Genomic DNA, 14,523 nt, shown 5'->3' on the forward strand with positions numbered 1-14,523 from the left:
GTTGATTCCTCAGACAAGAGTAACCTTTTTAGGTTTCCAGATAGATTCAGTGTCCATGACTCTGTCACTGACGGACAAGAGATGTCTAAAATTGCTTTCAGCTTGTCGAAACCTTCAGTCTCAATCATTCCCTTCGGTAGCCTTATGCATGGAAATTCTAGGTTTTATGACTGCTGCATCGGACGCGATCCCCTTTGCTCGTTTTCACATGCGACCTCTTCAGCTCTGTATGCTGAACCAGTGGTGTAGGGATTATACAAAGATATCGCAATTAATATATTTAAAACCGATTGTACGACACTATCTGACGTGGTGGACAGACCACCATCGTTTAGTTCAGGGGGCTTCTTTTGTTCTTCCGACCTGGACTGTGATCTCAACAGATGCAAGTCTGACAGGTTGGGGAGCTGTATGGGGGTCTCTGACAGCACAAGGGGTTTGGGAATCTCAGGAGGCGAGATTACCAATCAACATTTTGGAACTCCGTGCGATTTTCAGAGCTCTTCAGTCGTGGCCTCTTCTAAAGAGAGAGTCATTCATTTGTTTTCAGACGGACAATGTCACAACCGTGGCATATGTCAATCATCAAGGAGGGACTCACAGTCCTCTGGCTATGAAAGAAGTATCTCGAATACTTGTATGGGCGGAATCCAGCTCCTGTCTAATTTCTGCGGTTCATATCCCAGGTATAGACAATTGGGAAGCAGATTATCTCAGTCGCCAGACATTACATCCGGGCAAGTGGTCTCTTCACCCAGAGGTATTTCTTCAGATTGTTCAAATGTGGGGACTTCCAGAAATAGATCTGATGGCCTCTCATCTAAACAAGAAACTTCCCAGGTATCTGTCCAGATCCAGGGATTTTCTGGCGGAAGCAGTGGATACATTGTCACTTCCTTGGAAGTATCATCCTGCCTATATCTTTCCGCCTCTAGTTCTTCTTCCAAGAGTGATTTCCAAGATTCTAAAGGAGCGTTCGTCTGTTCTGCTGGTGGCTCCAGCATGGCTTCACAGGTTTTGGTATGCGGATCTTGTCCAGATGGCCACTTGCCAACCGTGGACTCTTCCGTTAAGACCAGACCTTCTATCGCAAGGTCCTTTTTTCCATCAGGATCTCAAATCCTTAAATTTGAAGGTATGGAGATTGATTCTCAGTCATAGAGGTTTCTCTGACTCTGTAATTAATACTATGTTACAGGCTCGTAAATCTGTATCTAGGAAGATATATTATCGAGTCTGGAAGACTTACATTTCTTGGTGTTCTTCTCATCATTTTTCCTGGCATTCTTTTAGAATTCCTAGAATTTTACAGTTTCTTCAGGATGGTTTGGATAAAGGTTTGTCTGCAAGTTCATTGAAAGGACAAATCTCTGCTCTTTCTGTTCTTTTTCACAGAAAGATTGCTAATCTTGGAGTTTGAATTTGGTTCTGGGGGCGCTTCAAGCTCCTCCGTTTGAACCTATGCATTCGCTGGATATTAAATTACTTTCTTGGAAAGTTTCGTTTCTTTTGGCCATCTCTTCTGCTAGAAGAGTTTCTGAATTATCTGCTCTTACTTGTGAGTCTCCTTTTCTGATTTTTCATCAGGATAAGGCGGTGTTACGAACTTCATTTAAATTTTTACCTAAGGTTGTGAATTCTAACAACATTAGTAGAGAAATTGTAGTTCCTTCATTGTGTCCTAATCCTAAGAACTCTAAGGAAAGATTGTTGCATTCTTTGGATGTAGTTAGAGCTTTGAAATATTATGTTGAAGCTACTAAAGATTTCCGAAAGACTTCTAGTCTGTTATCTTTTCTGGTTCTAGGAAAGGTCAGAAGGCTTCTGCCATTTCTTTGGCATCGTGGTTAAAGTCTTTGATTCATCATGCTTATGTTGAGTCGGGTAGAACTCCGCCTCAAAGGATTACAGCTCATTCGACTAGGTCAGTCTCTACTTCCTGGGCATTTAGGAATGAAGCTTCGGTTGATCAGATTTGCAAAGCAGCAACTTGGTCTTCTTTGCGTACTTTTACTAAATTCTACCATTTTGATGTGTTTTCTTCCTCAGAAACAGTCTTTGGTAGAAAAGTACTTCAGGCAGCTGTTTCAGTTTGATTCTTCTGCTTATATTTTCAGTTTTTTTCATTATAAGATTTAAACTTTGTTTTGGGTGTGGATTATTTTTCAGCGGAATTGGCTGTCTTTATTTTATCCCTCCCTCTCTAGTGACTCTTGCGTGGAAGATCCACATCTTGGGTATTCATTATCCCATACGTCACTAGCTCATGGACTCTTGCTAATTACATGAAAGAAAACATAATTTATGTAAGAACTTACCTGATAAATTCATTTCTTTCATATTAGCAAGAGTCCATGAGGCCCACCCTTTTTTTGTGGTGGTTATGATTTTTTTGTATAAAGCACAATTATTCCAATTCCTTATTTTTTATGCTTTCGCACTTTTTTCTTATAATCCCACTTCTTGGCTATTCGTTAAACTGATTTGTGGGTGTGGTGAGGGGTGTATTTATAGGCATTTTGAGGTTTGGGAAACTTTGCCCCTCCTGGTAGGAATGTATATCCCATACGTCACTAGCTCATGGACTCTTGCTAATATGAAAGAAATGAATTTATCAGGTAAGTTCTTACATAAATTATGTTTTTCATTATTCGATAGGGCATGCATTTTTTAAAAAATGTAATGTTACTTTTATCATCAAATTTGCTTCGTTCTCTTGGTATTCTTTGTTGAAACGCTACCTGGACTATTTGCTGTGTATATTTTTGCCAGCACTCTAGTATTCAAAAATTTAAAGTTAGAGTACCCTTCTGTGGAAATTATTACACACACACACATACACACACACACACACACACACACACACATACATACACACACACACACACACACGCATACACATACACGCATACACATACACGCATACACATACACGCATACACATACACGCATACACATACACGCATACACATACACGCATACACATACACGCATACACATACACGCATACACATACACGCATAAACGCATACACATAAACACATACACATACACACATACACATACACACATACACACACATACACATACATACACATACACATACATACACATACACATATAGATATATAGATATATATTTTTTTGTTTTTGTTTTTTTAAAATCAGATGAAAAATGCATTATAAATTAATAACTGTGTATTTATCATTCAAACACAAAAAAACAGGGAAAGTCCTGGTTATAGTACTCAATTCTGGAGTAGACTGTCCCTTTAACTATAGCACAGTGTTTGATTGCTCTTTTTTTTTTTTTTTAGAGTTTTCTATGCTGTTTGTGTTATATTTAGAGTCTCTGTTCTAAAGAAACCATGAAATATGTATATTGCATTTTTTTTGTTGCTGTTATATCATGACTTGTTTTTCTTTTAGGTGATAATAAATAGCACAATTACCCCCAATATGAATTTTACAAAGACATCACAGAAGTTTGGACAATGGGCAGACAGTAGAGCAAATACGGTTTTTGGCCTGGGATTTGCTTCTGAACAACAGTTATCAAAGGTAAGATACACATTTGTAACATCTGACAAAATAACAGTCTGTTTTATTGTCGTAATAAAAAAAAAAGCACTAAGCAGTTGCTTATACTTAAAGTGATTGTAAAGTTTAATGAATAAATAAGCTTAAAAACAGGGGCACTTTCATTCATTAAACTTTACAAAGACGCTTATTTTTTTAAAATTCTTAACTTTGCGTTATGGTAAACATAACGCCTATCCTCTGGCCGCATCTCCTGCTTTCATTAGCAGATCGATGATTAATCTGGCTTCCTCCAATCATTATTTGCCCCCTTTGGCATCCAGCTCGGTAGGCAGGCAAGGATTGAAGGATCGATATTCTAATGAAAGTAACAGCTGAGGGTGTAGGGTCGGCGTTGTGTTTACCTTAACGCATAGGTAATTATTTTTAAAAATAAGCATCTTTTTAAAGTTTAATGACTGAAAGTGCCTGTGTTTTTAGGATTATTTTTTAGATACTGGCAATTATTCATTAAACTTTACATTCACTTTAATAAAAACCATTGCAATATGTTATATTCATCCATTTAAATGGGTTTTACCTTTTTTTTATTTTTTACACTACATTTGTGCTTCCTGACACAGCCCTACAAGGAGGAGGAGGCTTTTGCAGGAAGTTTTATCTTAGCCTGATGTCATAAAACTTCTAGGCTAGTGAATAAACTAGATCAGTGATTTTCAACCTTTCTTTTGCCGTGGCACACTTTTTTACATAAAAAAATCCCGTGACACACCACCATCCCAAAATTTAAAAAAATCACATATTGTAGCCTAATACATATTGTGTGTGTGTGTGTGTGTATATATATATATATATATATATATATATATATATATATATATATATATATATACATATATATATACATACTGTATGTATTGTGCTGTGATGCCATGCCTCCTACAAACTATACGTGACATATTGACATTCATTCACAAACAATCATAATGTCAATATGTCATGGTTGTAAATAATGCCTGCCTGTCTGCCTGATGAGCCTGTCACATACCTCTCAATATTTTAAAATTTGAAAGAGGGACACCCCTGCACTGGGAGTAAAAAACGAGCAAAATTTAAAAAATATGTCACACTGTTGTCAGTCTGCCGCGGCACACCTGAGGATCTCTCACACTGGTTGAAAAACATTGGACTAGATAACAGGGACTCGGATTTCCTCATGCGCAGAACTAATAGAATGAAAACTTAGGTTTTGAAAATCCTCTGCTTGCAAGAAAACAAGTTATTTGCTGTTTTTACACAATCTTTTTCTTTTCTTTTTTTTTTTATTTACTTTGATTCAATGTATTTCTTGTTACCAAAGGAGCACTGTTCAATATTCCTTTAAATGCCAATAGGTAGCAGACTGATAACTCTATTTTTTCATGGATAGTGTAAAGCTTTAAGAAGAAAAAGGGTTTTGTTTTGGACATAGGAGTCAAGCAGCATAATTGCAAGATAATATATTTTAACATAATGGTGAAAGCAATTTATGATATAGTTTGTGTTATATCAAATATATAATTGTGGGAATAATACACATTATAATTAAGAAGCTGAGTTGTGGGCATAATATATGTATATACAGTATATGTGTGTGTGTGTGTTCCCCTGTTCAGTTATGTATAGCAATGTCAGTTACACCCAGCAGTTTTATGCAGTCATCAATTATATACATTTTACTTTCTGTTTTTTCTAGGTTACTGAATATATTGTTCAGTTTTGCTAGAAAAACACCTGGAGCCACCGCTTTTTAAATTAATTCAGATATGCAAATGCTGACCCTTTAGCTCCCAAATATTCTAGCTGCCATATCTGTGGGCTGGGGGCTGTAAGAACCTTAGGCTGGCTTTCATTATGTAATGAGATTCCCCCCCCCCCCTTCTCTACTGCCACTTTCTTAAAAGGATGTCAGCTACATGTATGGCATTTTCTTTGCACACTGCTCATATAGAGAGTCCCTGAGGCTTTATACATACAGTATGTAACATTGCTCACTGCATCTCTCAGTATTTATGGTTCAGTTTCTGTGGGACATACAGTCACTGCTTCCAAGGACAAGTGATACATTCAATAATATACAGTAAATTGGTTTAAGAAAATGAGGCGTAGGTGCCAGGTTGCAATTTGTAGGCACCGTGGCAGCCTGGCATCTTGCATTTGTCTTGCCCTGATGTAGAAAAACTATAAGCAGAGAGAGTATATATATACCTTTTGGAACCTATTTACCATTCTTTGTTGTGCCCATAATTTAAACTTTCTTCTATAAGGATTCATCCTTTACTTGTGGGATATTATCCTCCTGCTAACAGGAAGTGGCAAAGAGCTCCACAGCAGAGCTGTCTATATAGCTCCTCCCTTGACTCCACCCCCAGTCATTCTCTTTGCCTACTCTAAGTAATAGGAAGGGTAAAGTGAAAGAGGTGATAAAATGTTAGTTTTTATTTTCTTCAAGCAAGACTTTTTTATTTTAAATGGTACCCGGTGAGTACTATTTTCTCCCAGGCAGCAGATGGATGAAGACTTCTGCCTGGAGACTGATGATCTTAGCAGTTGTTACTGAGATCCAGGGTAGTTCCCACAGAATGGCTGAGGAGTACTTAAGAAACTTCAGTGTGAGGAACGTTTTTCATGCTACAAGTATTGAGGTATGTTCAGTCATTTTTTTCTGGAGAGACTGTGTTATTTCAGAATTGGCTGACAGTATCCCCATGAGGGAAAGGGATAAGCAGTAATCCTAATGTATAGAGAGGGGTATTACTGGACCTGTATATTGGGCTATATAAAAATGGTTGACACTGATGATATGATGTTTGTGGACAAACGTTTCTATGTTGGGAGTTACGGTTAATGTTTTTTGATGGCAAATGTTTTTACTTTATTTAAAAATGGAGGGTACACATGGCTTCATTATTGGGTATATGAACCCACTTGGCTAGGTTTTACACCGCTCTGGTGCGGTTATTTTAGGCTGTGAGACATTGAGTGAGATGGGCGGGGCCTATTTTCGCGCCTCAGTTGCGCAGTTGTTTTTCCCAGACAAGCCGCAAGCTCCAAATCCGGTGGGCTGGGCTGTGGCGAGGTGCAGGGGGTGTTTTTGTTTGAATTTAACGTTTTATAACACAACGTTTTTTTGGTAAGGGTTAAGTGTTCCTTTCCTTGTGGGGCAAACTTAGCTGACAAGTTGGGATGCATTTATCCTAAAATTGTGATAATTTTATCATTTTAAAGCAGTTTTGGAAAAATTGTATGCTTTTTTTCTCTTAAAGGCGCAGTACTGTTTTTTCAGATTGTTATTTTTTCCAAAAAATAAAGTGTTTCAAGTCTGTTTGTGTTCATTACTAGCCTGTTTTAACATGTCTGACATTGATGAAAGTCAATGTTCCATTTGTTTAGAAGCCATTGTGGAACCCCCACTTAAAATGTGTACCTCATGTACCGAAAGGGCCTTACATTGCAAAGAACATATTTTAGCTGATAAAAGTATGTCTCAGGATGATTCTCAGTCAGAAGAGAATCAGGTTATGCCATCTCCTTCTCCCCAAGTGTCACAACCTTTAACGCCTGCCCAAGCAACGCCAAGTACTTCTACTGCGTCTAATTCTTTCACCCTGCAAGATATGGCCGCAGTTATGTCTACTACCTTCACAGAGGTATTATCTAAACTGCCTGGTTTGCAGGCTAAGCGCAGTAGGTCCGGTATTAGAGTAAATACTGAGCCCTCTGATGCTTTATTGGCCATCTCCAATGTACCCTCACAGTGTTCTGATTTGGGGGTGGGGGGATTGCTGTCTGAGGGGGAGCTTAATGATTCAGGAAAGATGTTCCCTCTAACAGACTCAGATGTGACAGCCTTTAAGTGTAAGCTTGAACACCTCCGCTTGTTACTCAGGGAGGTTTTAGCGACTCTGGATGATTGTGACCCTATTGCCATTACACCAGAGAAATTGTGTAAAATGGATAAATACCTAGAGGTCCCTACTTACACTAATGTTTTTCCAGTCCCTAGAAGAATTTTGGACATTGTTACTAAGGAATGGGATAGACCAGGCATTCCGTTCTCTCCCCCTCCTACTTTTAAGAAAATGTTTCCTATATCTGACACCATTCGGGATTCGTGGCAGACGGTCTCTAAGGCGGAGGGAGCTATTTCTACCCTGGCTAAGCGTACAACTATTCCTATTGAGGACAGTTGTGCTTTCAAAGATCCTATGGATAAAAAATTAGAGGGTCTTCTAAAGAAATTGTTTATTCATGAGGGTTTTCTTCTACAACCTCTAGCGTGCATTGTTCCTGTAACTACTGCAGCCGCTTTTTGGTTTGAGGCTCTAGAGGAGTCTCTTAAGGTTGAGACCCCATTAGATGATATTTTGGATAGAATTAGGGCTCTCAAGCTAGCTAATTCTTTAATTACAGATGCCGCTTTTCAAATGGCTAAATTAGCAGCAAAGAATGCGGGCTTTACCATTTTATCGCGTAGAGCGTGAGCGTTATGGCTTGAGTCCTGGTCTGCTGATGTGTCATTAAAATCTAAGCTGTTAGCTATTCCTTTCAGAGGTAAGACCCTATTTGGGCCTGAACTGAAGGAGATCATTTCCGACATTACTGGAGGTAAAGGCCATGCCCTTCCTCAGGACAAGACGATTAAAATGAGGGCCAAACAAAATAATTTTCGTTCCTTTCGAAACTTTAAAGTTGGACCCTCTACTTCCTCCCCTGCCACAAAGCAGGAGGGGAATTTTGCTCAATCCAAGTCAGTCTGGAGACCTAACCAGACCTGGAATAAAGGTAAACAGGCCAAGAAGCCTGCTGCTGCTACCAAGACAGCATGAAGGGGCAGCCCCCAATCCGGGACCGGATCTAGTAGGGGGCAGACTTTCTCTCTTCATTTAGGCTTGGGCAAGAGATGTTCAGGATTCCTAGGCATTAGAAATTGTGACCCAGGGGAATCATCTAGAATTCAAAGATTCTCTCCCAAGGGGGAGATTTCATCTTTCACGTTTGTCTGTAAGCCAGACAAAAAGAGAGGCGTTCTTACGCTGTGTAGAAGACCTATATACCATGGGAGTAATCTGCCCAGTTCCAAAAGTAGAACAGGGGCAGGGGTTTTACTCAAATCTGTTCGTGGTTCCCAAAAAAGAGGGAACTTTCAGACCGATTTTAGATCTCAAGATTCTAAACAAATTTCTCAGAGTCCCATCCTTCAAGATGGAGACCATTCGAACAATTTTACCAATGATCCAGGAGGGTCAATATATGACCACCGTGGATTTGAAGGATGCATATCTTCACATTCTTATCCACAAAGATCATCACCAGTTCCTCAAGTTCGCCTTCCTGGACAAACATTACCAGTTTGTGGCCCTTCCTTTCGGGTTGGCCACAGCTCCCAGAATTTTCACAAAGGTGCTAGGGTCCCTTCTAGCGGTGCTAAGGCCACGGGGCATAGCAGTGGTGCCCTATCTGGATGATATCTTGATTCAGGCGTCAACTTGCCATTTAGCCAAACCTCACACGGACATCGTGTTGGCTTTTCTAAGATCTCACGGGTGGAAGGTGAACAGAAAAAAGAGTTCACTTGCTCCTCTAACAAGAGTTCCATTCCTAGGAACTCTGATAGACTCGGTAGACATGAAGATTTTTCTGACGGAGGTCAGAAAATCAAAAATCTTAACCACTTGCCGAGCACTTCATTCCATTCCTCGGCCAACAGTGGCGCAGTGTATGGAGGTAATTGGACTAATGGTAGCGGCAATGGACATAGTTCCGTTTGCTTGCTTACATCTCAGACCACTGCAACTGTGCATGCTCAGACAGTGGAATGGGGATTATGTGGATTTATCTCCGCAGATAAATCTGGATCTAGAGACCAGAGGCGCTCTTCTTTGGTGGTTGTCACAGGATCATCTGTCCCAGGGAATGTGCTTCCGAAGAGCCAGCATGGGTCATAGTGACGACGGACGCCAGCCTTTTGGGTTGGGGCGCAGTCTGGAATTCCCTGAAGGCTCAGGGTGTGTGGACTCAGCAGGAGGCCCTACTTCCAATAAATATTTTAGAACTGAGGGCGATATTCAACGCGCTTCAGGCGTGGCCTCAGCTGGCTTCGGCCAGATTCATAAGGTTCCAGTCGGACAATATCACGACTGTAGCATATATCAATCATCAGGGGGGAACAAAGAGTTCTCTAGCGATGATAGAGGTTGCCAAAATAATTTGATGGGCAGAGACTCCCTCTTGCCATCTATCAGCAATCTATATCCCAGGAGTGGAGAAATGGGAAGCGAATTTTCTAAGTCGTCAGTTTTTTCATCCAGGGGAGTGGGAGCTCTATCCGGAGGTGTTTGCACAATTGATTCATCAATAGGGCACACCAGAATTGGATCTGATGGCATCTCGTCAGAATGGCAAACTTCCTTGTTACGGGTCCAGATCAAGGGATCCTCAAGCAGTACTGATAGATGCTCTAGCATTACCGTGGTCATTCAACCTGGCTTATGTGTTTCCTCCTTTTCCTCTCCTGCCTCGTCTGATTGCCAGAATCAAACAGGAGAAGGCTTCGGTAATCTTGATAGCGCCTGCGTGGCCACGCAGGACTTGGTATGCAGATCTGGTGGAAATGTCATCTCTGCCACGTGGAAACTGCCTCTGAGACAGGACCTTCTCATTCAGGGCCATTCCAACATCCAAATCTAGTTTCTCTGTGGCTGACTGCCTGGAGATTGAACGCATGATTTTATCTAAGCGGGGTTTCTCTGAGTTGGTCATTGACACCTTGATTCAGGCTAGATAGCCTGTAACTAGGAAAATTTACCATAAGATATGGTGTAAATATCTTTATTGGTGCGAATCCAAAGGCTACTCATGTAGTAAGATCAGGATTCCTAGGATTTTGTCCTTTCTCCAAGTAGGATTGGAGAAGGGGTTATCAGCTAGTTCCTTAAAGGGACAGATTTCTGCTTTGTCAATCTTGCTACACAAGCGTTTGGCAGATGTTCCAGAAGTTCAGTCGTTTTGTCAGGCTTTGGTTAGAATTAAGCCTGTGTTTAAACCTGTTGCTCCGCCATGGAGTTTGAATTTAGTTCTGAATGTTCTTCAAGGGGTTCCGTTTGAACCCATGCATTCCATAGATATTAAACTTCTATTTTAGAAAGTTCTATTTTTAGTTGCTATCTCTTCTGCTCAAAGAGTTTCTGAGCTATCTGCGTTACAATGCGACTCGCCTTATCTTATCTTCCATTCTGATAAGGTGGTTTTGCGTACCAAACCTGGATTTCTTCCTAAGGTTGTTTCAAATAAGAATATTAATCAGGAAACTGTTGTTCCTTCTCTGTGTCCTAATCCTTTTTCTAAGAAGGAGCGTCTGTTACATAACTTGGACGTGGTTCGTGCCTTGAAGTTTTACTTGCAAGCGACCAAGCATTTCCGTCAAACATCTTCTCTGTTTGTTGTCTATTTTGGAAAGCGTAGGGGTAAAAAATCTACTGCTACTTCTCTTTCTTTTTGGCTGAAAAGTATCATCCGTTTGGCATACGAGACTGCTGGACAGTAGCCTCCTGAAAAAATTACAGCTCATTCTACTAGAGCGGTGGCTTCCACATGGGTTTTTAAAAACTATGCTTCTGTTGAACAGATTTGTAAGGCCGCGACTTGGTCTTCCCTTCATACCTTTTCCAAATTTTACAAATTTGATACTTTTGCTTCTTCTGAGGCTATTTTTGGGAGAAAAGTTATTCAAGCAGTGGTGCCTTCTGTTTAGGTATCTGTCTTGTCCCTCCCGTTCATCCGTGTCCTGTAGCTTTGGTATTGTATCCCACAAGTAAAGGATGAATCCATGGACTTGTCGTATCTTATAGAAGAAAAGGAAATTTATGCTTACCTGATAAATTAATTTCTTCTATGATACGACGAGTCCACGGCCCACCCTGTCAATTTAAGACAGATTATATTTTTTGATTTAAAACTTCAGTCACCTCTGCACCTTGTAGTTTCTCCTTTTTCTTCCTATACCTTCGGTCGAATGACTGGGGGGTGGAGTCAAGGGGGAGCTATATAGACAGCTCTGATGTGATTCTCTTTGCCACTTCCTCTTAGCAGGAGGATAATATCCCACAAGTAAAGGATTAATCTGTGGACTCGTCGTATCATAGAAGAAATCAATTTATCAGGTAAGCATAAATTTCCTTTTTATATTGTTTTGACTACTGCATCTTTACTTGGTTTGTTTTGCTTGCTATTCATGAAACGGGCACCAGCCTTAATGTTGTTCTATATAAGTGAAAGATAATGACATTTAAAGTGTTATCTTTCCTTGTATTTTGTCAGTTCTTTTGTACTGTGAAATGTAAAGATTGCAGCTCCATATTATCTCTGCCATTAGGCCTTTAAAACGGCTTATTGGTATTCTACCTTATACACTAGTTTAATGAATGTGTCATACATATCATTACTTTTTATGTGTTTACATAACAAATGCTACATATTCGATTCAATATAGCAAAATAAACATTAATTCTATCATTTAAATATATTTTTATGTTGAATATTCAGTAAATGTTACACATTCATATAGAATGAACAAATATGGCCAATGTTGGTTTAACTAATATACCAAATTATTTGCAAATTATCATTGTATACTATAGCATCTTATATGACACACATACAATAATTTTACTTATTATACAATACAATATTATACTTTTCTATTTAATTGCTCATTGGGGAAGAGAAAAAGGTAAAGAGGACAGTTAATGTAGCATCATAATGTTTTTACATGTAATATTGTTTTGTTTTTAAAGGGACAGTCTAGTCAAAACTTTTATGATTCACATAGGGCATGCAATTTTAAACAACTTTTCTATTTACTTTTATCATCAAATGTGCTTTGTTCCCTTGGTGGCATTTTTGAAAAGCTAAACCTAGCTAGGCTCAAACTGATTTCTAAACCATTGAAAACCGCCTCTTAGCTCAGAACATTTTGAAAGTTTTTCACAGTTAGACAGTGCTAGTACATGTGTGTCATATAGATAACATTGTGCTCACTCCTGTGGAGTTCTTTAGGAGTCTGCACTGATTGGCTAAACTGTATGTCTTTCAAAAGCACTGAGATAAGGGGGCAGTTTGCAGAGGCTTAGGTACAAGGTAATCACAGAGGTAAAAAGTATATTAATAAAACTTTGTTGGTTATGCAAAACTGGGGAATGGGTAATAAAGGGATTATCTATCTTTTTAAACAATAAAAATCCTGGTGTAGACTGTCCCTTTAAATAAACATTCCAATGTTTCTACATATAATAATTCTGTGATGCAAAAAGTTAACTCTAAGGATTACAATTCTTTACATTTGTATATACTGTTAACAGGAAGTAATTATATATGTAAAGTATAAATTATTGCAAAATACCGGTATAACAGGAGCAGAATTAAACTGGTACTTTTAACAGCATTCTGAATTCTGTTCTTTCAAAGCAGTCTGCTGTGCCTGCTGTGTGATATTTCTGAAAGAGCACGGATACCGTCCGTGGGGAATCATCACTTATTTGGTTATATATATATACAATGAATAAATATATATATATATATATATATATATATATATATATACACACACAGAAATCTAAAAAGATAAGCGCACAAAAACACCTATCATCGTGCAGATCAATTTTAATAAAATACAAACACATAAAATACACCTTCCCCTAGGGTAATCCCTACTCACAATATGAGACCTCAATCATATGAGGTAAGGCGGCGACATAGGGGCGGCAGATTAGGGGTTAATAAATGTAGGTAGGTGGCGTCGATGTTAGGGCCGGCAGATTAGGGGTTAATAATATTTAACTAATGTTTGCGAGGCGGGAGTGTGGCGGTTTAGGGGTTAATATGTTTATTATAGCGGCAGCGACATAGGGGGCGGCAGATTAGGGGTTAATAAATATAATGTAGGTGTCGGCGATGTTGGTGGCAGCAGATTAGGGGTTCATAAGTATAATGTAGGTGGCGGCGGTGTTCTGAGCGGCAGATTAGGGGTTAATATAATGTAGGTTGCGGCGATGTCGGGGGCGGCAGATTAGGGGTTAATAAGTGTAAGATTAGGGGTATTTAGACTCGGGGTTCATGTTAGGGTGTTAGGTGTAGACATAACTTTTATTTCCCCATAGGAATCAATGGCGCTGCGTTAAGGAGTTTTACGCTGCTTTTTTTGCAGGTGTTAGACTTTTTTTTCAGCCTGCTCTCCCCGTTGATTCCTATGGGGAAATTGTGCACGAGCACGTTACACCAGCTCACCGCTAATGTAAGCAGCGCTTGTATTGGAGTGCGGTTATTTATGGAGCAAAATTTAGCTCAATGCTCACTTCTTGTCTGGGTTGTAAAATTCCGTAATACCAGCGCTGTCTGTAAATGAGCGGTGAGCATAAACTGCTCGTTAGCACCGCATAGCCTCTAACGCAAAACTCGTAATCTAGGTGATAGTTTTTTCTTATATATATATATATATATATATATATATATATATATATATATATATATATATATATATATATATATATATATATATATATATATATATATATATATATATATATATATATATATATATATACAGGGCCGCCACTAGAAATTTTGGGCCCCGGACTTAACCATTGATCAGGCCCCCCCCCTTGACATTTGCAATTTTTGACCAAGTGACTAAAACGTATATGCACTCTATTCTTAAGTGTAGTCAAACTTGGTAATGTTGTAAAGTTGGTAGTAACACACAGAAACATACAGACACACTCGTACACTGAAACACACACACTCACACATAAGGATCCACATATAGACACTCTAGCAGACACGCAAAGAAACACACAAACACACTCAGACACAGATACTCAGCACTTGTTTACATTGACCCGACAAGTAATGAGGTAGACTACAGTGTTGTCAAAAAAGGAGATTTAC

The 14,523-nt window shown here is 39.2% G+C and overlaps 1 protein-coding gene across 1 annotated transcript in view; it reads left to right on the plus strand.

Moving 5' to 3' along the window:
- Positions 1-14,523, plus strand: part of HOMER2 (homer scaffold protein 2) — a 627,175-nt gene that overhangs the window by 378,877 nt on the left and 233,775 nt on the right. The window contains exon 3 of the mRNA XM_053717425.1: positions 3,430-3,561. Within this exon, the coding sequence (XP_053573400.1) occupies positions 3,430-3,561 (132 nt within the window). The remainder of the gene's footprint in view (positions 1-3,429; positions 3,562-14,523) is intronic.

The sequence above is a fragment of the Bombina bombina genome, chromosome 6 (assembly GCF_027579735.1).
Source record: "Bombina bombina isolate aBomBom1 chromosome 6, aBomBom1.pri, whole genome shotgun sequence".
Classification (NCBI taxonomy): Eukaryota; Metazoa; Chordata; class Amphibia; order Anura; family Bombinatoridae; genus Bombina; species Bombina bombina.